General features: G+C 36.9%; 1 protein-coding gene across 1 annotated transcript in view; it reads left to right on the top strand.

The window, feature by feature from the left end:
* The window catches only part of CACTIN (cactin, spliceosome C complex subunit), a 36,197-nt gene that overhangs the window by 8,513 nt on the left and 1,594 nt on the right, over positions 1–26,090 (top strand). Inside the window, exons 5-9 of the mRNA XM_053703123.1 lie at positions 10,546–10,708; positions 10,838–10,952; positions 14,707–14,899; positions 22,036–22,158; positions 23,064–23,344. Coding sequence (XP_053559098.1) covers positions 10,546–10,708; positions 10,838–10,952; positions 14,707–14,899; positions 22,036–22,158; positions 23,064–23,344 — 875 coding nt within the window. The remainder of the gene's footprint in view (positions 1–10,545; positions 10,709–10,837; positions 10,953–14,706; positions 14,900–22,035; positions 22,159–23,063; positions 23,345–26,090) is intronic.

The following is a 26,090-nucleotide window of genomic DNA, read 5'->3' as shown; positions in this document are numbered from 1 at the left end:
GAGCTAGATGAACACATTTGTAAGCCAATGACAACAGGAATAAATTTGCAGCCACCAATCGGCAACAAGCTCACAGCTCCTATATGCAACGGCATAATTGTATGAATAAAAACATTTTATGTGGGTATTATATTTTGAGTTTATTTATGCACAGACCCAAGCAGACACATAGTAAGGATTTCTGCATAATGTCTGCCTTTCTATTTTTACCAATTCACATTTCTTGCTCAAAGAAGAAAATTGTGTTTATAAATATTAACATCCACACAAGTCTCCTTATTTTTTTACTTTTGTAATTTTTTTAAACTTGCCCCGCTAGATGATTCTTCAAGGGACATGAAGGTCAAATTTTTAAACTTTCACAGTTCAGACACAGCATGCGGTTTTAAGAAACTTTTCAGTTATTTTCATTATCAAATGTATTCTCTTGGTAACCTTTGTTGAAAAGCACACCTCGGTAGGCACGGGAGCAACAATGCACTACTGGGAACTAGCTGGTGATTGGTGACCACACACAAGTGCCTCCTCTGATTGGTCATCATATGTTTCAAAAAAATAAAAAGATTAAAGCGCTCACACGGTCATCAGATGTTTTGAGCTTGCTACCAGTAGTTCACTGCTGCTCTGAAGCTTCAGTTTAAATGTTTTAACCCCTGTACAGGAGTAAACACAAAGTTAAAGGCAAGCAACAGCACACATAATAAAATTTATATAACACATTAGAGCACTTTTATGTCCCTTAAACATTGAGATCACTCTTTCTCAAAGGGGGCATAGATAGATATGTCATTCCTATTTTCCACTTTTAAAAGTCATCTCGTTTGACACCACCCACACAGTTCTGTTGATTTTAGGATGTTCTCGACAAGGTCCATCTCACTGGAGATGCTTTATCTACCCTGTTAGTTGCTCTTGTGGCGGGTAGAGGGAATCCTATTGCGGCAGGTATGCAGCTGTTACCAGGCTTGTCCTGAGGAGGGTGCTGGTGGGTGACTGCTCCAGTTTCTTTTAAATAACAGATCCTCAGACAAACATTGGGGGCATGATCGTGTGTGTGCACAAAGATGCTGGGAGGCCCAGGGTTCGCTGCTAGACATCAGCGATCAGACAGTGAGGAAGTTACCATCTGTAGACCTTGTGCCCTATGTACTTTCTAAGACTATCCTGTCCTTCAGTGCTTGATTGCCTGACATCTACGTATCAGGATAGTGGCTGTAAGTGTCTTCTGCTCTACAGATGGAGAAATCATTTGTGCAGATGGTTCCATATCATTAACAGTCCAGCAGACATCTTTTGCTTTAGACAAGAGGTATGTTTTTGTTGTTATTTTTTTAATCTAATGGGTCAGTGGCTGTGATTGCAACTTTTTTTTTTTTTCTATCATGTTCTGACCGTAAGCTCCTGCTAGATTTGATAGAATTTTTTTTAAGTCTGTCTTGTTGAACTGATATGCATTGTATTTTACTCGTCTTAGTATTGGCTAGGGGCCAAAATAATTATAGATTTTTCTCTGTTTCTGATTTCATTTCTATCTTGGCCTGTATGCTAGCTAATACAAGATTTCCTTTCATTTTCTGTTCATCCCGGAACAACACAACTAGGACTTAGGGTTGTGGGTCAAACAAGGTCATTTTTTTAGGGACATAATAAAATAACAATAAACAACTTGATATTTTAATATAAAAGAGTTAATGTTTTTATTCAATTTGCCCCCCCCTTTTAATTTAATTTTGCTCTGAAAAGTGTGGCCTTTCTAATTCTCAGACCTATAAATGCACCCTGCTGACTTCTTCTTTTCCTAATTGGCTTTAACAGATAACATTTGCAAAACAATGCACTTTATAATTACATAATGACCATGTCTAGCCTAGTCAGCTGCACACTCAAGCCCGGATTGGCTCACCCAATGGCTGCTTAAAACCAATTAGAGCAAACAAGATGCTAATTTGTTTTAAAAAATTTAAAAAAAGTTTGACTGAAATTTTCTGTAGTAAGATGAACAAAAGGTTGTTTACTGCCCCTTTAACTAAATATGCTAACTGCCCCTATTATTTTGAAGACCACTCTTCTGCTTAGGCTCATGCTGAGCTGTCATACGCGAGCTTTTGCAGCTCTCATTTTGTTTACTCGTTTTTTTCCAACTGAGCAGTTCCCAAGTACTCCTGTGGCCTTCATGTGTGCATATCTGCTGTTTGTCAGTACAACATTAACAGGGTTAAAGGGACACTGAACCCAAATTTTTTTCTTTTGTGATTCAGATAGAGCATGAAATTTTAAGCAACTTTCTAATTTACTCCTATTAGCAATTTTTCTTTATTCCTTTGGTATCTTTATTTGAAATGCAAAAAGTTTAGATGCCGTCCCATTTTTGGTGAACAACCTGGGTTGTCCTTGCTGATTGGTGGATAAATTTATCCACCAATAAAAAAGTGCTGTCCAGAGTCATGAACAAAAAAATATAGATGCCTTTTTCAAATAAAGATAGCAAGAGAATGACAATTTTTTTATAATAGGAGTGAATTAGAAAGTTGCTTAAAAATGCATGCTCTATCTGATTCATGAAAGAAAAAATGTGGGTTCAGTGTCCCTTTAAAACCCTTCTTGCTTCCTCTGCAAGTTATCGCACAGTATTCAACCCCCCCCGCCAGGAGGAGACTGGTTAGCTGATGTCACTCCTTCACTAATTTACACAAGGTCTGTACCTAGTGGTTTGCAGGGTGCTGCACTTGGTTACAGAGTACAGTGTTCAACAGTCTCCTAGGGAACAAGCAGGCTCTGCTGTTTAACGTATGCATGGGTCATGGCTTTCTTTAATATTAATGTTGCTGCAGATGTCAGAGTGTGTGCTATTCACCTTGCATATGTGCGTATGCTGCTTGTGATTGGAGCATGGGCGGGTCCATTTGAAGGGCAGTGGAAAGCTCATTATTTATGAAGGTGCTGCAAGGGGGCAAAACATTTAAAGGGGCACAATTTAGATAGAATATGCAATTTTAAACAACTTTGCAATTTAATTTTTTATCCAAGCCATGTGGCTTTCACAACTATTGGATAATAGGTGGAATCGTCGCCTCATGGGGAAAAAAAGTAGTTTTTGGGGGGCAGTGGAAGGGTTATTTTAGTAGAACTGTACATAAAATAAAAAGGTATGTTTTAGAGCCGTTTCACTTCAAATTCACGAATGATGTTCCTTTTAATTTATTCTATAGATTCAGGATAGTGTTTGAGTAACACTACAAGTTACCATCACTTTAACCCCTTAACGACCGAGGACGTGCAGGGTACGTCCTCTAAAGGATGTCAGTTGAACGACCAAGGACGTACCCTGCACGTCCTCGGTGTGGAAAGCAGCTGGAAGCGATCCTGCTCGCTTCCAGCTGCTTTCTGGTTATTGCAGCGATGCCTCGATATCGAGGCATCCTGCAATAACACTGTCTGGCCATCCGATGCAGAGAGAGCCACTCTGTGGCCCTCTCTGCACCGGGCATCGATGGCCGGTATCGTTGGTGGGTGGGAGCCGACTTGGGAGGCGGGTGGGCGGCCATCGGTGAGATGTGTAAGGTGGAGGGGGGCGGGATCGGAAGCGGAGCCGACGGGGGCGCGCACGGGCGCACGCGCGTGCAAGGGGGTGGCGGGCGTGCACAGGGCGGGAGCGGGTCGGAACCGCTACACTACAGAAAAAAAGTTAAAAGAAAAGTTAAAAGAAAAGTTAAAAAAAATGAAATAATTTTTTTTTTTTAAGCATCTAAGGGATCTGGAAGGGGTGGGGGGTTGGTCTTAGGGGGGGGGGAAGCTACACTACAGAAAAGGGACATTTTTTTTTAAAAAAAAAAGCATTTTTTTCGCTAAACTGGGTACTGGCAGACAGCTGCCAGTACCCAAGATGGCGCACATTAAGTCAGAGGGGGAGGGTTAGAGAGCTATTTGGTGGGGGATCAGTGAGGTTGGGGGCTAAGGGGGATCCCTACACAGAAGCATATGTAAATATGCTAACAAAAAATGCACAAAAAAGCCCAAATATACCTTTTTATTTTAGTACTGGCAGAGTTTCTGCCAGTACTTAAGATGGCGGGGACATTTGTGGGGTAGGGGAGGGAAGAGAGATGTTTGGGAGGGATCAGGGGGTCTGATATTTCAGGTGGGAGGCTGATCTTTACACTAAAGCTACAATTAACCCTGCAAGCTCCCTACAAGCTACCTGATTAACCCCTTCACTGCTAGCCATAATACACGTGTGATGCGCAGCGCCATTTAGCAGCATTCTAATTACCAAAAAGCAACGCCAAAGTCATATATGTCTGCTATTTCTGAACAAAGGGGATCCCAGAGAAGCATTTACAACCATTTGTGCCATAATTGCACAAGCTGTTTGTAAATTATTTCAGTGAGAAACCTAAAATTGTGAAAAATTTTACGTTTTTTTTTTAATTTGATCGCATTTGGCGGTGAAATGGTGGCATGAAATATACCAAAATGGGCCTAGATCAATACTTGGGGTTGTCTACTACACTAAAGCTAAAATTACCCCAAAAAGCTCCTTACATGCTCCCTAATTAACCCCTTCACTGCTGGGCATAATACATGTGTGGTGCGCAGTGGCATTTAGCGGCCTTCTAATTACCAAAAAGCAATGCCAAAGCCATATATGTCTGCTATTTCTGAACAAAGGGGATCCCAGAGAAGAATTTACAACCATTTATGCCATAATTGCACAAGCTGTTTGTAAATAATTTCAGTGAGAAACTGAAAGTTTGTGAAAAAATTTGTGAAAAAGTGAACAATTTTTTGTATTTGATCGCATTCGGCGGTGAAATGGTGGCATGAAATATACCAAAATGGGCCTAGATCAATAATTTGGGATGTCTTCTAAAAAAAAATATATACATGTCAATGGATATTCAGGGATTCCTGAAAGATATTAGTGTTCTAATGTAACTAGCGCTAATTTTGAAAAAAAATGGTTTGAAAATAGCAAAGTGCTACTTGTATTTATGGCCCTATAAGTTACAAAAAAAGCAAAGAAGATGTAAACATTGGGTATTTCTAAACTCAGGACAAAATTTAGAAACAATTTAGCATGGGTGTTTTTTGGTGGTTGTAGATGTGTAACAGATTTTGGGGTTCAAAGTTAGAAAAAGTGTGTTTTTTTCCATTTTTCCTCATATTTTATAATTTTTTTTTATAGTAAAAGATAAGATATGATGAAAATAATGGTATTTTTAGAAAGTCCATTTAATGGCGAGAAAAACGGTATATAATATGTGTGGGTACAGTAAATGAGTAAGAGGAAAATTTCAGCTAAACACAAACACCGCAGAAATGTAAAAATAGCCTTGGTCCCAAACGGACAGAAAATGGAAAAGTGCTCTGGTCACTAAGGGGTTAAAGGGACACTCAAGAAAAAATTAAACTTTCATGATTCAGATAGAGCAGGCCATTTTAAACAACTTTTCAATTTGCTTCCATTAACAAATTGTGCACAATCCTTCTTCTTTTTTTTTATTTTTTTATATATATATATATATATATATATATATATATTTTACACTTTTTGAGTCGCCAGCTCCTACTGAGCATGTGCAAGAATTCACAGAATATCCGTATATGCATTTGAGATTGGCTGTCACATGATAAAGGAGGAGGGGAAATAGACATAACTGAAATTTGTCAGAAAAAAAATCTACTACTCGTGAAGTTCAGACTAAATGCTATTGCATTGCCTTTTTGTTGATTATACTATTCTACTGTATTTATTGATCATTTAAAGGGACACTCAAGTCAAAATGTAACTTTGATTCAGATAAAGCATGCAATTTTAAACATCTTGCCAATTTACTTCCATTAACAAAATGTGCACAGTCTATTTATATTTTACACTTTGAGTCACCAGCTGCTACTGAGCATGTACAAGAATTCATAGAATATACGTGTATGCATTTGTGATTGGCTGGTAGCTGTCACATGATACAGCAGGAGTGGAAATGGTCATAACTTTAATAAAAAAAAGTAATCTACTACTTATATGAAGTTCAGACTAAGTGCTATTTAATTGTCTTTTTATAATGTATTTGTTCACTATGCAAATCTGCTGTATTTACTGGTTTACACTCCACCTTGCGCTCCTACGTACTTCACAGTGATTGGTTGCAGAGGAACTTATTTGTACCTGCCCCAGTAAAGGAAAGCAAGATAAGCCGCATTCAAGAGGCTTTTTAAGGGCTATGTCCTAGGACTGCAAAACATTGCAGATCTTACAATGCAGTGAATAATTTCTAATGCGTGGATAAAAATACTCTTTCTTTACATTGCATAATGCTTAAAGGGCCATTATACTGTTAATATTGCATGCTCTAATACATATAAGGTTGTAATTCTAACACTAGAGACGCTGTAATGCTGTGTTTAAACCCCACAAAGGGGTTAAACACAGTTATATTCTGGCGAGCACTGCATGTCTTGAGGGGGAAACTGCTGCTTATCTATTCAGCAGCGCTAGTTGCACCCCCTTTGCAAGGGTTTAAACACATGCCATTACAATGCCACTAGTGCTAAAATGACATGCTCTAAAGAAATTTTAATCCTATAATTATTCTTTTTATTGCAATCATAAATGAACATTCAAATAACTATATGTACTTTTTGTCAGAACAAAATCTGCTACTCATTTAAAATTCAGAGTAAGTCTAATTGCAAAATCTGTTTATTATTCACCTGATCACATTCATACTCGGTTTAACCCCTTAATGACCGGACCATTTTTCAATTTTCTTACCCTTAATCACAATGGCTATTTTTACATTTCTGCAGTGTTTGTGTTTAGCTGTAATTTCCCTCTTACTCATTTACTGTACCCACACATATTATATACCGTTTTTCTCGCCATTAAATGGACCTTCTAAAGATACCATTATTTTCATCATGTCTTATAATTTACTAAAAAAAAAATAATAAAATATGAGGAAAAAATGGAAAAAAACACACTTTTTCTAACTTTGACCCCCAAAATATGTTACACATCTACAATCACCAAGAAACACCCATTCTAAATAGTTTCTAAATTTTGTCCTGAGTTTAGAAATACCCAATGTTTACATGTTCTTTGCTTTTTTTTGCAATTTATGGGGCAATAAATACAAGTAGCACTTCGCTATTTCCAAACCACTTTTTTTCAAAATTAGCGCTAGTTACATTGGAACCCTGATATCTGTCAGGAATACCTGAATATCCCTTGACATGTATATATTTTTTTTTTTTAGAAGACAACCCAAAGTATTGATCTAGGCCCATTTTGGTATATTTCATTCCACCATTTCACCGCCAAATGCGATCAAAAAAAAAAAAAGTTCACTTTTTCACAAAATTTGTCACAAACTTTAGGTTTCCCACTGAAATTATTTACAAACAGCTTCTGCAATTATGGCACAAATGGTTGTAAATGCTTCTCTGGGATCCCCTTTTTTCAGAAATAGCAGACTTATATGGCTTTTGGGTTGCTTTTTGGTAATTAGAAGGCCGCTAAATGCCGCTGCGCCCCACACGTGTTTTATGCCCAGCAGTGAAGGGGTTAATTAGGGAGCTTGTAGGGTTAATTTTAGCTTTAGTGTAGTGTAGTAGACAACCCCAAGTATTGATCTAGGCCCATTTTGGTATATTTTATGCCACCATTTCACCGCCAAATGCGAGCAAATAAAAAAAAAAAAACTTAACATTTTTCACAATTTTAGGTTTCTCACTGAAATTATTTACAAACAGCTTGTGCAATTATGGCAGAAATTGTTGTAAAAGCTTCTCTGGGATCCCCTTTGTTCAGAAATAGCAGACTTATATGGCTTTGGCGTTGCTTTTTGGTAATTAGAAGGCCGCTAAATGCTGCTGCGCACCACACGTGAATTATGCCCAGCAGTGAAGGGGTTAAATTAGGTAGCTTGTAGGGAGCTTGCTGGGTTAATTTTAGAGATCAGCCTCCCACCTGACACATCCCACCCCCTGATCCCTCCCAAACAGCTCTCTTCCCTCCCCCACCCCACAATTGTTCCCGCCATCTTAAGTACTGGCAGAAAGTCTGCCAGTACTAAATAAGAGGTTTTTTTTTTTTTAAAATAAAAATAATAAAGTATTTTAGCTGTGATGGACCCCTGCCTTAGCCCCAACCTCCCTGATCCCCCCTCCAGCTCTCTAACCCTCTCCCCTACCTAATTACCACCATCTTGGGTACTGGCAGCTTTCTGCCAGTACCCAGTTTGGCCCCAAAAACCCCCCAAAAAGTATTTTTATTTTATTTTTACTTAAAAAAACTATTTCTGTAGTGTAGCAGCCCCCCACAATACCCCCACCCCCACCCCCTCCCAGATCCTTTTATATTTTTTTTTAAAAAAAAATCCTTTTTCCCCCTTTCTGCCCTCATTCATTGGTGTCAGTGTGGCTAATGGGTGCACGCGCACATGCATGCTCACGTGCACACACGCGCATCGTGCACGCGCGCGCGCGCGCACCCTCACACCCGGCACTATCGCTACCGGTGCAGAGAGGGCCACAGAGTGGCTCTCTCTGCATCGGGGGCTTGTAAAATGGTATTGCAGGATGCCTCCATATCGAGGCATCACTGCAATACCCTCAGAGCTGCTGGAAGCATTTGTGATCGCTTCCAGCACTCTGTTAGACAACTGACGTACCAGGTACGTCCATTGTCATTAACTGCTTGTTAATGCATGACGTACCTGGTACGTCAGTTGTCATTAAGGGGTTAAAGGGACACTGAACCCAAAAATTTTCTTTCGTGATTTAGATAGAGCATGCAATTTTAAGCAACTTTCTAATTTACTCCTATTATCAATTTTTCTTCCTTCTCTTGGTATCTTTATTTGAAATGCAAGAATGTAAGTTTAGATGCCGGCCCATTTTTGGTGAATAACCTGGGTTATTCTTGCTGATTGGTGGATAAATTCATCCACCAATAAAAAAGTGCTGTCCAGAGTACTTAAACAAAAAAGAGCTTAGATGTCTTCTTTTTCAAATAAAGATAGCAAGTGAACGAAGAAAAATTGATAATAGGAGCAAATTAGAAAGTTGCTTTAAAATTGCATGCTCTATCTGAATCATGAAAGATAACATTTGGGTACAGTGTCCCTTTAAGGCCCATTAAACTTTACATTTCATCAACGCATAAAATGTTTCAATATTGCAAGTGAAACATTATTACAATATACATTCATTATTTATTTTGCAGCCTTTTGCTGTAAAATGCATCTAAAAATTGTGCTTGTTTCACTTTCTCCCAGAGAGGCTTGGGTTAATACTTTTTTTAGGCAATGTGATCTTTTGTTTATTTTCCCCTCCCTCCCTAAGCTTATATGGTGTCACATGCTTTTAAAATGTGGATTATCGGTTTTGCATCAACAATCCTGATAGGGCCATCATTCTTTGCAACAGTAACCAAGCTGAATCAGGGCTAAACCTCCTTAAGGGAATACACCAGTCCGCACACGTGGAAACATAGTTTGTGTTATATCTGAATACTAGTTTGTGATTGGTTAGCAGGGGTTCTTTTGTTCTGAGATCAGGGAAATCAGTTAAAAGAATAAACATAAAACAATATACTCATTTGACAAAACAAAGCTGCAGTTTTCATTGCAAAATAATTCTTATATATGAAGGTTCATAATCATGTAGTTTACAATGTGTGTTTAATATATGGCTAGGAAATGGGCCAAACTGACCGTTTCCCTTTTTTATCATCTTTATCACTAATATAACCGTCCTTTGCAAGAAGGTATTGGAGTTCATTGCGCCAGAACTAAAGCAGTCATAGGCAAGGAAAACATCTGGAACAACTAAGCAGATTAGTAAAGCAAATGTTTGGAAGAACATACTTTTCTCTCCACAGTATTGCTGATTAGTTAATTTTGACTCTGAAATCCCAAATTTTGGGAGAAAGTTGTAACCCATGGTGGCATCAAGTGTTCACAAATTCAAACCCCAGTGGTAACGACAAGTAGGGATGAAAAAGGAAATGTAACCTGTAAATATTATTTATTTATATTTTTCATATTCCCGCTTGCTGCCTGATCTTAATGTAATGGAATGCATTTAGTTCTGCCTCCTAATATATTTGATTCTTCTTTACACAAAATGGTGTTTTATATTTACAAAATGTTACATTTTGATCACTTTCTAGTTTTAGATAGTGTTTTTTTTTTTTTTATTTTGCATCTAAAATCCCAAGTATCTTTGAGTGGTGCAACAAACTGCTCTCTTCCAGGCAGATACAGCAGAAGGATGTAAATTCCGATAATGGTTAGAAGGAAGGTCTATTAATAATTTTGTTAAAAGGGGTAATAATGTTGGTAGCACTAATAATACTTGAAGAAGACATTTTAAATTGAATAATTTCACATTGCATTGCTTTTTTTTCCCACTGAGCTCTGAGGCAAATGTCTGATGGGTAGTTTCTATTTGTGCTTATATTTTGTGTATGCTCTAGTTATTGCTGCTGATGATATATTTTTCTTTTGATATTTTTTTTTTTTTTGATCGGTCATATTTTAGGTCCAAAATACGCATCCGGGATGGTCGAGCTAAACCCATAGATCTGTTGGCAAAGTACATCAGCGCTGAGGATGATGATCTAGCAGTCGAAATGCATGAGCCTTACACATTCCTCACAGGGCTCACTGTTTCTGACTTGGATGACTTGTTGGAAGATATTCAGGTAGGTCCATCATTTTCCCAGGAGTGGGGATGGTTATTGGAAATTGGGGTGTTGCACAACTATATGCTTAATGTAGTGTCTTGCAGAAATGTGACCATTCATTCATTCATTCATTCATTTTTTTTTCAGATTTACATGGAGCTGGAGCAAGGAAAGAATGTAGACTTTTGGAGGGATATGACCATCATCACAGAGGATGAAATTGCTAAGCTGCGAAAGCTTGAGACTTCTGGGAAGGGCCCAGGTAAGTAAGAGCTTATATTTGTGATAACGTAGTGTGAAAAGATACAAAGAGAGAACAGAGCGCATCTGCAATTCACAGCTAAGTTTTATTATTATTCACACACACAAAAGTAATACTTAGAAGAAAGACTAAAACAACTGGCTATCTGAATGTCATCCACGATTGTACAGGGAAAAATGTCCTTTAAGTTCTCCCGAATAGCCGTCTGAAGCTGAAGGGACCCATGGCATTCTCTTCCCTGTGGCGTTTGATAATGGTAAAAGCAACCCGTTGAACTTTTCGGCCTTTGTGTAAATCACTTCACTTCAGAAACACTACACTACTGCCTTACGCGTTCCGTTCTCTCCCTAGCGAACTATCATCTCAGGTCTTGTATGACATGTAGTGTTTGTTAGTTATACGTTAGTTTAAAAGGCTAATATCACCTGCTTTCATTTTATTACGTCATAGATGTACCACGTAATTTAATACGCCCCATTCCATTATAATATTATACAATACAATATGACGACCTGTCATCCATGTTACAAATCAATTTTGTTTTTAATTTGGTTTTACATTGGCTGTATTAAATATGTGCTTAGTTGAGGCATATGACTGCACCTCACTGACAAGCTCCAAAGAAGGTTGAAATGATTATCTGGATTGCCAGGGTTTCTTGTTCAGAGAGGGATTGCCTGGTATTTTGGGGCTGGACTGACTTTTTTTTTTAGGCTGGATCAGACTGATCTACTTCAGGAAAGTTCTTCTCTGTGAAAAGTACAATTGGGCTAAAAGACAATGCTCCCGGGTGGTAAATTGCCTAGAACAAGCTACTGAGCTGTTTCTGAGAGAGCGCTTCTCTTTCTGTATGTATTTGTTACTACCTGGCTATGCTCTTTTTTTTTAATGTGACAAACTTCTTCCCATTTTACAGTACAGCTTATTAAAAAGGACATGCTTATGTTCTGTTCAAGTTCACAAGCTTTAGCACAGAATTAATCAAAAAAATATTGTAATGTTTTCCAGGAAAAGTTAGTTGAAATTCATATTGAAACGGGCAGGAGATTCATGTTTGCGCAAACTTCCACACAAATGAAGAAAAACTAAAAGGGGGTTTATTTAGTACAAACATCATTTTTTTAATTTTTAAGTATCCTCACTTAGATGTGAATTAAAGAGGAAACAAAACTTATTTAATTTACTTGATAGATGCTTTCGACATTAGGTTTATGAAGTGCAGTGCCTTAATGCTTCCAGAAGGTGGTGCTGGTCATCCTTTGAAAGTTGCAGGTCTAGTAATTACACCCACTGCCACAAAAAAGCTGAAATCATTCTGATTAATGTCCTATCTTTCAAGATTTTCAGACATTGTCAGCTGTATGTTTGTTTGTTTTTTCCCCTTAAAACTGAGATGAAAAATGTAACATCTATGTTTAGTCATAAATCCTTGCTTAGCTGGAATGACATTTACTATAAAAAAAAAGGTTAATCTTGGAATAGAGTAAATAACAGAAATATGAGTTTAAGAAATCATTAATTTTGCGTGTACAGGGTATTAGTGCATATGCTAATTGTAAATACATATGTTTATGATAATATACATATATATTTATATATATATATATATATATATATATATATATATATATATATATATATATATATATATATACATACATACACACACACACACACACACACACACACACACACACACACACACACACACACACACACAAATATATATGTATATAAGCATATACATATATATTTACTGGGAACACACAGTTCTTATAGACTGCAATGTAAAGGCACTTTCAGTGCCGTTCTTTTCTAACACCCCACACCCGCCAGCTTTAGCCCCTTATTACTGCCTAGTGCAGTTACTTTATTAAACAAATAAACATGCTACTATCTTTATTTTTCAATAAAATATATTACTCTGTATTTGGGCAGCATTTGGAACACATTTCTAAAAGTAACCAGTAATCTGATCTCTGGTTAATTTTATAAGCGCTAATTGCTACCGCGAGATTGAGGTAGTAATAACCAGCCACTTGTAATGGCTGATGAATTATCGCCCGTTTGTGTGCGTGTGATAAATTAGCATCCCATTTCTAGTCTAGGCCATAGTTGGTAACCAATCAGCAGCGGCAGTCACACAGCGGGGTAGAGCATGCAATTTTTGCACTGCAAAGTCTCTCTCAACAAAAGAAGAGATCTTAGCCACACAATATGGCTAGTCACCAGCCTACAAGGTGTCCCTGTATTAACTGGTCCTAACACTACAAAAATCTGCCTTTGTGGGCTGAATCCTTCCTGCTTCTCTTTTTACAACAACACTAAAAACAAAATGTAAATACATACTTGGAAGTGCCAGTGATAGTAAGCAAACTTAAAACAGGGCTAAGAGTGCACATTCTATATACAAATGTAAACCGTAGATTGTACAGTTAAAAAGACAGTGGACACCTTGAGATTTTACCCCCTTAACAACCGCAACATACTATGTATGTCGCTGGTCATTAAGAGATTGTCTGGGTATAATAGTGCAGGTCTTGCTGTTAGTGGCATGACCGTGCTATTAGACCTCCCTCCTAAAGGCTTGTTAAAAAAAAGACACCCCCATAGAAAGACCAGCGATGTACCCATTAAGGGGTTAATATAAAAGGTTTAATTATGTGCAGTAAAAAAACAAATATATTGTATAATTTATTTTGCCCACTTTTCATGTAATTTAGCTTTGAATAAAGCTGAGGATTTTATCATTCTCAGAACTGAAAATACACATTGTGGACTTTTTAAATGGATAGGAAAGTCAAAATTAAACTTGCATGATTCAGATAGAGCATGTCATTTTTAAGACTCTTTTAAATCCATTTCTATTTTCAAATGTGCTTCGTTCTCCTAGTATCCCTTGTTAAAAAATGAATATGCACATATCATACACTAGTGGGAGCTGCTGCTAATTGGTGCCTGCACACATTTGTCTCTTGTGATTGGCTAAATAGATATTTTCAGCTTCCTGTCAGTAGTGCAATGCTGTCCCTTCAGCAATGGATAACAAGAGAATGAAGAAAATTTGATAATAGAATTAAATTGGAAAGTTGTTTAAAATGGTATGTTCTATCTGAATCATAAAATAAATTTTTGGGGTTTACTATCCCTTTTAAGGCTTCATATATTTCCCAGATAAGAACGGCAAACTAATGCATTGTATACTAACGGTATGACCTTTGCTAGCCTTGTCAGCAGCGGACTTGAGTCAAATTGTCTTCTCCAAATTAGACAAGGTGGGTGGGGTTTGGCTATTGAAAAACAATTACAGCAGACAAGGTGTACTTTCCTTTTAACAATGTTTAGTCTTGTCTGCTATGTTATTCTATATGAAGACAACAGGAATGTCATGAAATTAGGTGTTTATTGTCCCTTTTAAGAATTGGCAATTTAAGATGGTTTAAATCACTTAAGGCTATGCGTAAGGCTACGGCTGAAACATGTCGGCCAGCATGACGAATAAGGGTTAATCTGTAACCTATTCTACACTGTATATTGTCACAGCATGTTTTTATGTGAAAGTTCTAATAAAGTTGGATTTTTATTACACCGATAGTGCTCCTCCCTTTTTCTCCTTGTGTAAATCTGGAGTGGGAAAAAGGCTGGAGTATATAGTATTTAGGTTATCAAATCAAAATGTTTGGTTTATGAACATTCATAGAATTATGGAGTTTTCTGAAATTGATTTTGATTAATTGAACATACAATTCTGCAGGAGACCGACGTGAAGGAGTGAATGCCTCTGTTACCACAGATGTACAGTCTGTGTTTAAAGGGAAGACCTACAACCAATTACAAATTATTTTTCAAGGAATTGAAAGTAAAATTAAGGCAGGGGGACCCAACCTGGACATTGGATACTGGGAAAGTCTTCTGCAGCAACTGCGTGCTTACATGGCCAGAGCAAGGTAAATAGTGCAAAAGGGGGGCTGTAGGGCCACCCTTATAAATATAAATGGAGCATATCTTTAAAAGGACATTCAAAACTTTGAGATGGTAATATAAAATGATAAATTGCATATATAAAGAGAAGTCTACAATATACTTTCATTATTTATTTTGTCCCCTTTTCCTGTAATTCTATTCTGAAATGGAATATTCCACACAGCCATTGGCTGCAGACTCTAGTGACTTTATTACTGTCCCTAATTGGCCATAGCAGAGAAGGTAACCTAAGTTACAACATGGCAGCTCCCGTTGTTTTATAGACACTAAAATGTTGCACTTATTGTGTCAATATTTAAACAACTAATTAAACTTTTAAAAACATCTGCATGTTATTCTGGAAATCCTTTGAATGGATCATTGTATCTAGCATTTATATAGTGGTTAATGACTACATTTAGAAGTAAACTTTTAGGACAGAGCGAGGATGCAATTTAAAAAAAAAAAACGCAAAACTTTCCTATTGGCTGCTATTACCAAAGTGTGCACAATCTTTTTATATGCACACTGTCTGAGCCACCAAATCCTGCTGAGCATGTGCAGACTTGCACAGTGTATATGCATATGCATTTTTGATTGACTGATGGCCGTCACATGATACTGGGGCAGGGAAATGGAATAAACTTTTAAGTCTGCTATATAAAAATGTACAACTCACTTTAAATTCCCTAGTAAGCTCTGTTGCATTGTCTTTTTATTATGTATCTGTTGAATATGCAGTTGTACTGTATTTAATGCTCCTTTAAAGGGACATTGTTATCTTTTCACTTTTTTAATTAAAATAGGGCATTTCAAAATGCTATTGTTCTGGATAAACTATCATATTCATGTCCTTCATCAGTAGAGCTTTTAATGTTGTCCTTATCTAGTGAGCGTTAGTAGGAATTACACAACTGATACTGTTGTATTAGTTTAAAGTGATGGTAAATCCAAGCGTTTAACAAACGCTAGGATTTACCATCACTAAAAATCAAGGGGAGTTTCATTCTTCAACCTTGTAAAAAGGGTTGCTAAACTCACCTTTTCTTTGCCGTTGCTCATCGTTAAATTCAGCACCGCAGGTCGCCCACGGCACATGATCTTCTACCAATGAGGTGCCAGTTTCACCTCTGAACCTATAGCAGTGCGTGCATACAGAAGTTGACACACACATAGCTATTGGTTCAGAGGTGCAAACGTTACCTCATTGAAGGAGATTTTTGTGCCGTGGGCGGCCGGAGCCATTGAATTTAGCGCTGTGCAACGGCACAGAAAGGGTGAGTTTAGCACCCTTTTGTACACATTTGATCAATGAAACTCCCCTTGATTTTTAGTGATGGTAAATCCTAGCGTTTGTTAAATGCTTGGGTTTACCATCACTTTAACTTTAGAGGGGCCAATGCATCTCCCCATAATATCTTCCCAGTGATCCATTTTACTAGCGGGAGTCTATTACATTTTTTTACAAATCATTTATCTTTATTTTTAAATTTTGAAGATCCTCTTTTTGCCTGGGAAAAAAAGGCACCTGTAATAAAAAAATAAAAAAATAGGCATTATTCGCTATAGAAAAGCTATGAAATAGGTTTAAACAGAAATCAACTTCTGTTTGGGGTGGGAGAGAGAGTCCATCACATTTGAAAGTGATGTTCCTGCAGCAAATTTGAATACAATGAACTCTTTTTAGCTGCTTACCTGATTACATTGCCTTTTTTTAAATCTTAAAGGGACCCATAACACCTGTCTGGTAAAACTTATTTTAAAGGGATACTGAACCCATTTTTTTTTCTTTCGTGATTCAGATAGAGCATGCAATTTTAAGCAACTTTCTAATTTACTTCTATTATCAATTTTTCTTCGTTCTCTGGCTATCTTTATTTGAAAAAGAAGGCATCTAAGCTAAAGAGCCAGCAAATGTTTGGTTCAGAACCATGGACAGCACTTGCTGATTGGTGCTGTCCAATCAGCAAGGACAACCCAGGTTGTTCACCAAAAATGGGCCGGCATCTAAACTTACATTCTTGCTTTTCAAATAAACATACCAAGAGAATGAAGAAAATTTGATAATAGAAGTAAATTAGAAAGTTGCTTAAAATTGTATGCTCTGAATCATGAAAGAGAAAATTTGGGTTCAGTGTCCCTTTAACTAACTTATTAGCAAATAAAACCCTAGGAAAGCATGGATGTCTGTGGTTTGTCCAGCTTACCCCAACCAGTCCAAATAAACTAATTTCAATCACAATGTTGATCCTGTGCTTGATGCTGCCATGGATGCCACCATTTTGTAACACGCGTTTCACACAGCAGTCACGTGACGTGCACAGCATATTCTGTTATGTATGCTTAGAGGAAATACATCTCCAGTGCAGAAGCACTCTCTTACTGTGATGCACAGCGTCCCCTGCAGTGTCTACTCTGTTACATTATGTCAAAAGTTTTCACACTTTGAACAAATCTGATAAATATAATACTTTCTGTGGTTAGTTTACACTATCAAACATTATATATATATATATAATCTCCTTCTCTCCCCGGAGCTTATACCAGTGCCTGGAACCATGCCTTCATACACGCTCAGTAGGTTTTAAAAACGATGGTGTACAGTATTTTTTTATTATTATTTATTCTACAATGCTAGTTAATATTTTTCATCTGGATAATTTTTTCTACTTCAGTATATTTTTTAAAATATTTAAATTATTTTGTGTCCGTTTTAATCCAGCCAAGCACAGTTTGTGATAAGTATAACTTTGTTGCACTTACTGCTCCCTGTTTGCTCTCAGATTCTTGTTTTTGTGTTGATCTCTGCACTGTGCATGCTACGGGGGAAGGGGAAAGGATATCACCGCTGAAGTGTGAACTGCTGTGCCGGGGAGATCTTAGTCCGTGCATAGCTGTTTGTTTTAGAACGGTTAGGCTCGACCTCTGCCTGCTTTATAACACTTGTGACAGCTAAATATAAATCACTGCAGTGGCAGCAAGCAGCCCTGACTGTTAAAAAAACACATTGAGTACGGCTGCAATGTTGCTGTGCAATTACATAAATACTAGATTTAAAAATAATTTAGATTTAAAAATAATTTAAAACATATTTTATTTCATAAGAGTTTTTTTTTTTGCATTGAGGGAGCAATTGGATATTGCATGGAAACATTATGGACATACAAAATACATAGTAAGTTGGACATGTAAAGTAAAATTTCTTTTGTTTATGTACAATGCTTTAATTTGTAAATTCCATCTTTTACAAAGCTAATTATGGCACAGATAGGCACTTAGGCAGACCTGATTCTTGCTTTTTTCCTATTATTAGTTGTATGAGCTTATAGTATCATGTATCTACACTTGCCCTTTTATTTACATTACTATGTTCAAAACTGATGCATTTCCACTCAACACACTGCAGCACATGCTCTGCATCACAGTGAGTATTTCCTCTAAGCAAACATACATAACGGAATAATATGCTGTGCGCATCATGTGACTGCTGTGTGTACAATATGGCGGCACACATAGCAGCCCCAATCGCTGGATCAACATTGTAATTTAAATCACTCTCATTTGAACTGTTTGCGGTAAGCTAAACAGCCAGCATATACATTTGTGCTTAGTTGTTTTAAATTATTTAGTAGAAGTTAGTTTTAAGGAATTTTAACAGGTGTTATGGTTTATTTTAATGGATTTTCCCAGTCGAAAAAAATCAACTTTGCAATATACTTTCATTTATGTTTTGATCCTATTTCATGTTATTTAAGGACAGTAAAGTCAAAATAAAGCTTTCATAAATTAGAAATAACAGAGTAATTTTGAACAATTTTCCATTTTACTTTATCAATTAGCTTTATTTTCTTGGTATCTTTTGAGGAAAAATAAACCTGTATAGGCTCAGGAGCAGTAATGCACAACTGGGAGCTGGCTGCTGATTGGTGGCTGCACATACATGTCTCTTGTCTTTGGCTCACCAGATGTACTCAGCTAGCTCCCAGTTGGGCATTTGTTGACCAGCCAGAATTAGATTTTTATTTTCTTTAGCCATGCAAGCTTCTTCTCACCCAGTATAATAGCACTCACCAACCTCCTGCTTTCCCGATTCTTTACAACAGTGTTTCTCAACTCCAGTTGATAAGTACCCCTTACAGGCCAGATTTCCATGATAGCTTAAGTAAAGCACAGGTGAAATAATCAGCTGATAGTTGAGAGCAGGTTAGTTACCATGGTTACTGGTCAGCTGATTATTTCACCTGTGCTCTAGTTCAGATATCATGAAAATCTGGCCTGTTAGGGGAACTTGAGCACTGGATTTCAGAAACACATGGTTTACAACACTGTTACTGAATGTAAAGGATCATGAAAGCAGGGGGCAGGAATGTGCTGTTGGTGGTACAGCTTCTGATTGGTTGTACTGCCCTGTATGCGAGCCTTAAATTTTTTTTTTTTTAAAAAACCCTCCAATGTTGTGTGGCAGTGGATCAGGCAAGTAGACTTCCACTGGGCTCAAAATAAGAATATAAAGGAACACTTGAGTGGCTGCAAAGGCAGCATTAGGCTTTTTGTATGCACTTACCAGCACAATATAAACGCATACATTTAGAGTTAATTGTGGCTTATAGGGTCACTCAAGTCAAAATAACCTTTTATAAATCAGACAGAGCAGCAGTTTTAAGACACTTTCCAATTTACTTCCATTATAAAATTTTGCACAGTTTTTTTAGATTCACACTTTCTGGGGAACAAGATCCTACTGAGCATGTGCACAAGCTCACAGGGTATACGTATACTAGTCTGTGATTGGCTGATGTCTGTCACATAACACAGGGGCCCGGAAAGTCAGAAAAAAAATCTACTTGTTTGAAATTCAAAGTAGCTGTGAAATAATTGCCTTTTTATTATGCATTTGTCAATTATGGAATTCTACTGCATTGAGTGGTCCTTTAACTTAGAAAGTTAAGTTTTCTAATTCACAGAACTGGAAATGCACACTGCAGACTACTCAAGTCTAACCCTGTTACATATCTTTGCCTAATTGGCCACAGCAGGGGTGATCAAACTGTAAAATAATCCACCATTAGGACGTTCTATGCCATCCTGACTGCACTGGGCTTTAGCGCTGTTAAAACAGCATGGAACGTCCTAAACAATCAGCTGTCCTGAAACAATAGCCGCTTCCTCTATTGGGGTTGCAGGCTATGATCATTGAAAAAAACGTAGCAAGCCAGGTCTTTTTGTCTAGAAAATATTTACTCAGGAGTGAGGTTATTCTATAGCAAGACAACAGAAGTAATTACAATGTGTTTACTGTCTCAACATGCGATTATAAACAACTTTCTAGTTTACTTCTATTATCACATTTTCTTTGTTCTCTTGCTATCTTTTGTCGACAAGCAGGCATGTAAGCTCAGGAGCGTGCACGTGGTTGGGGCACTATATGGCAGCAGTTATGCAAGAATGTTATCCGTTTGCAAGAGCACTAGATGCAATGTAGTGATACAACAAAGAATATCATGGGAATGAAACAAATTGAATAATTGGAAGTAAATTGGAAACTTTTTAAATGGTATGATCTGTCTGAATTGCAAAATAATATTTTGGGTTTCATCTCCCTTTAAACAGCATTGTCGTAATTATGCATGTAGGTCCCAGAAGATGCTTATGTGCAGTGCTGCATGATGTTATAGTTAAAGGGACAGTTAATACCTTATTATTGTTAATACCAAGACATTTCTGTTGTGTTGCTATAGAGTAACATTTCAGCCAAGTTTTAACGTTGGAAAAACTAATTAACATCGTTTTTATTGCAATTGGTTTCCAAAAAGAAACTCGACCCACCATTTGCCTTATTTGGAGGAGCCAATCTGGGCTTTAGTCGGCAGACAACAAGGCTAGTCACTGTTATAATATTAGTATAAAAAACATTGTTTTTCAGTTATCTTTTGAAGCCTATTAGGGACAAATATATAGCAGAGTTAGTCTTGATAAGTCAGCAGGGTGCATTTCAAGTTCTGAGAATTAGAAAATCCTCCATTTTCATGGCTAAATTACATGAAAATGTGACAAAATAAATAATGAAACTATATTGCAAAGTTGTTTTACTGTGCACGAATAAACATTTTGTAAATAAAAATTTCAAGGTTTTTACAGTCCCGGTTAAATTACAATGTTACACTGGGGCCTTTATAGAAATACGGATGGGGTCTTTTCTGCCCCTTTTGTGTATTAGGTTGGAGCAAACAAATCCTTTATAAATTGACTACTCTTGATAAAGTATCTTTCACCAAGCTCATTTATGATTTCATTTATGTTGTAAATTATTTATTATCAGCATCTAGATATTGTCCAAAACCCCTCCATAAAAAGTGTTTTATCATATGAAGCAATTGTAGTTACTGGCCGGGAAGTTGTGGAAGCAGAGGGCCCCTGGAATGTTGGGATAAATTCTCTGACTTGAATTGTTAGTGATGGTAAATCGGATCCTATTGTGCTAAACTTTCCGTTAGGAAGGGGCCGCACACTGTTAAAGTCCTATTTATTTTTAGTGATGGTCTTTGAAACACTAGGATTTACCATCAGTTTAATAAGTTGCTAGTTACTGCAAGTGTAAATAGCTTCTTTTTAAATATTGCTTTGCCTTTCTTCTTTCTGCTGTTTCATTGCTATAATATAAGGCACAAAGTGGTCTTATTAAAGGAGCTGTAAAGTCAGAATAAAAAAATCTTGATCGATAGAGCATGCAGTTTTAAACAACTTTTCAATTTACCTCTGTTATCAAATGAAAAGCAGATATAGGTAGGATCAGGAGCAGTAATGCACCACTGCGGGCTAGCTGGTAATTGGTGGCTGCACATAATTGCCTCTTATCGTTGGCTCACCAGATGTGATCAGCTAGCTCTGAGTACTGCATTCCTGCACCAAAGAATATCAAGATAATGAAGCAAACGTTTACCCTATAAATTGGAAAGTTGTTTTTGTTCTTTATGTTTGCTGCATACATTGCGTTAAACTTTAAGAGTACCTGATACATACTGAAGGTTTTGTTTTTATTGTTGCTGAACCATTGTGTTATGGAAGAAATATTAAGTGACCTCTGCTGTTGTTTAATTCATCTTTCCTTGGTGCATTGCAGGCTGCGGGAGCGGCACCAGGATGTGCTTCGCCAGAAACTATTCAAGTTAAAGCAGGAGCAAGGTGTAGAGAGTGAGCCGCTGTTCCCTATCATAAAGCAGGAGCCAGATTCTCCTGCTAACAGGTAAATATTGCTAAAGGTGAACTATATTCCCTATAACAAAAATACCATCAAAAATTCTATATCTGATACATGTCCGTATTACATCTATATGGTATAAAGGAGTTGGCTGAACAATGTTCTTCTGACACCACTTACCATTAGGGATGGGCTGAAAGTGTAATTTGTTTGGTAGAAAGAATAGTACTGTGGACATTCGTTTTGGACAATCAAATGTTGATAAAGGAAAATCCATTAAAATTCGGTAATCAAATGTTACTTTCATTTTCGAATGTTCATAATAAAATCGAATATCCACCTTCGAAATTTCGAATGTAACATTCCATTTTAACAAATACTATTCAAAAGTTCAATAGTTCATGTGGTAGGGAATTTAGTAAATTGATACATAATCGATACAAATATATCAGTTTGAATGTTTATATTTCAAATATTACATAATTCATAGATTACATTTAAAAAGAGCATTAGAAATACTATTACAAATATATAGATTAAAATTCTTCGAATTTAAAGAGAGCATTAGAAATACTTTACAAATATATAGATTCAAATTTTTCATATTGGAAAATTGCATAATTCAAATATTACATTTAAAAAAGAACATTAGAAATACTTTTACATAAAATGAATGTTAGAATGTTGTGCAAACATTCTAAACAAATGAATGTGTTAAAAATTAATTAACATTTTTGAATGTTGCAAAACATTCTCCCATCCCTACTTACTGTATCTCCATTCTGAATCGTGTTGTTTATAAATATTGCCCACATAGTCGCATTATTTGTACGTCTACTTCCACTGGTATAACATTCAATTCTATCTTTAGATCGCTGTAGTGATTAATTTTGCCAATTAACGAAATTACTTTTTGTGTACATTGAAAGTCTGTCCTATTTTTGTTATAGAAGAGACCAGCAGGAACCTGCATTAGAGCAGCCTAGCACATCAGCATCTGCAGGTACTGAGGAGTCTGGGAACGCACCAGACACTGAAGGAAAAGAGGAAGGTGGTGAATCTGTTCTGCTGGAGGAAGATCTCATCCAACAGAGCCTCAATGACTACGATGCTGGAAAATACAGCCCCAAGCTGCTAACCAATCAGGAACTTCCAATTGACGCACATGTAGTTGACTTTGAAGAGGATCAGCAGAGACTTGTGCTTTGTAGGCAGCAGCTGCAAGTGACAGGTATACTCACAAAGGCAAATGGGGCTATTACACATTAGTACACGTTGCTGGCTCTCAGTACCCATCAGTATAGATTGTCATTGAGTCTATGGTCTATAGGTTTCCATCTCTCTGACATGGCAAATATCTCGGTGATCCATGCTTCAGTTTATTGCTGTAGCTATTGGTAGTTTCTAAGCAGTGGGATGTCCTAAAAAAATAGTTACCTACTTAATTGGGAAAAATTAGTCTCTTTATATTTATATCATAGAAATACATTAGGTTTTGTATATATTATTGATATGTATAGAACTATGTAACTTAAAAGGAGATTAAACATTAAAACAATTCATGCGCCTCCCTCTAATTATGAATGCCATCGTTTAGAAACCTAGGTTACACTGCAGGTATCTGAAGGAGAGTTACTGCACATGTGTAAATACATAAGCACTGGAAAGTAATGAAAACTAGATGTCAACATGGCAGCACCCATGAGAAGAGGGAGCTGGGGAATAACCTCAATACTGTGCTTATAAAATGTATTTAGTGTTTAAAGGGACAGTCAACACCAAAATTGTAATTGTTTAAAAACATAGATAACGCCTTTACTACCCATTCCCCAGTTTTGCACAACCAACATTGTTAGATTAATATACTTTATAACCTTTAAATTTCTGCCTGTGTGTAAGCCACTATAGACCGCTTTTTATCACATGCTTTTGTATTAGTTGTTCACAACAGGAGACTGAAAGTTCATGTGGGCCATATAGATAACATTGTGCTCACGCCCGAGGAGTTATTTAAGATTTAGCACAACACAATACTAAATGCAAGTCAATAGATAATAAATAAAATGTCATGTGATTAGGGAGCTGTCAGAAGATGCTTAGATACAAGATAATCACAGAGGTAAAAAGTATATTAATATAACTGTGTTGGTTATGCAAAACTGGGGAATGGGTAATAAAGGGATTATCTACCTTTTTAAACAATAACAATTTTGGAGTTGACTGTCCCTTTAATTTCATTTTTAGTAACTCAACAAATTTATGTAAAGCCTATTTTTAGGCAGAACAGGACCAAAGCGAGATGATGCTGTTAAATGTTAGAAGTTGGGCATTTTCTAGATTTACATTTCAGCTTTGACTGCCAAATAAAGCAGTGGCACAGATCCAGATTTGGATAAAGTTGCATGTACACCGGGTCTACTGTTCTTCCCTCCAGAGGGCTTGTTTGTCTGCTCACCAGAAGTCTCCTAAGCTCATACTTTTTTGTTCCTATTTTTTTTTCCTGGGGCGACAAAAACAACGGCACACATTCTTGGTTTTGCTTCTTTTCCCAGGGGCCACAAAACAAGTTAAAATTAGAACAGCCTTTCCAGCGGTATTTGTTGTATAATCTAATGTATGCCTAAAGGATTGTGCTTGGTTAAATAAGTTTTAATCTTAAATGAGACTTTTAAATCTAGGAGAATTTAAAAAAAAAAAAACTAACAAAAATATTTTAAACCTTGAGGAAACTGTCTGGCTGTTTTTGGAGCCGGATTGATTTATTGCGTAAGTGAAGCCAACTAGATCTGTGCAAATTCAGATCTTACTGTGTTGAACTTTCAGACATGGGTCTGAAAAGAGCCAAATGCCACGTGTGGCCCTCTTCTTCCATTCAGATGATAACAAATTATTTGAATGCACAGGCCTAGTTATTTTGTTAGACTTGTGAGCTTAAAGTCTCTTCATCCATTAACTGGTATATTGTAACATATTTACGCTGAGCAGAGTCACGTTGTTTTGCAAACCTTCTTTTCTTTCATGCATGCACACCCTATTGTGGTCCGTTGTCCTTTTGATAACCAGTAAAATCTGTTTGTGAGCACAGTGAGATAAACTTCTAAGTTAGTTACCAAAAGTAAATATTTATAAAACCTTTAGATTTTAGCAGTGAGAAAACAGCTGGTAATTTACACATAATGATGAGCCACACGACGCAAAACAGTTTAAAACTTTATTACAGTTATTTATAGACTAAAGGAAATATGGCAAAAATGTGCATACACTTTTTATCTTGCAGATGTCAGAAGCTGTCATGTTTTCAATTTAACAGGAAAACCAGATTTTAACTTTGAACTTTCTACCAACTATAAAACTTGAAAATGTAGTGATTAATCTAATTTTGCTCACAAATTGGCCCCATATCTATTCTAATAATTTTACTGTGTTTAAATCTGCCCTCTAGTTTGAGGATCATGCATGAATCTTTGTAAACTGTTACCTTATTCACAGATTTGCTATACTGTCCCAGATTCAGCTTCAATATTTCTCTGAAGACTCCTGTACTTTGTTTAATCAATGTTCATATCTTATCTGCATCCAACATTTTTTATATCTTTAACTCCTTGGACCTTGGTACTGCGTCACACAGTACTTTGCCTAGCATATTGTGTCGATGTACAGCCTACGTCCAACACAGAGGCACATGTTGTGGTTCCTGCTGTCTGTAACGATCCCCTGTTGGTGTCGAGCGGGAGCGGTGCGAGACCTAAGAATAATTTGTTACTGGCTGCCAGTAACACATATGGCGGGGAGCAGTGGCAGTGAGGGTTAAAGTGCTCTTTGAGAGAAATCGGGGAGGGGGGATCTACACTACAGAAATATTAAAAAAAAAAAAAATTTTTTTTTTATTTTTTTCTTCAAAAAATAAATAAGTCTTAAACTGCATACTGGCAGACTGCCTGCCAGTACCTAAGATGGTGGAGACCAGTAAGGGGGGG

Source organism: Bombina bombina, chromosome 2 (genome assembly GCF_027579735.1).
Source record: "Bombina bombina isolate aBomBom1 chromosome 2, aBomBom1.pri, whole genome shotgun sequence".
Taxonomy (NCBI): domain Eukaryota; kingdom Metazoa; phylum Chordata; class Amphibia; order Anura; family Bombinatoridae; genus Bombina; species Bombina bombina.
This window is presented reverse-complemented; position numbering and strand designations above follow the sequence as displayed.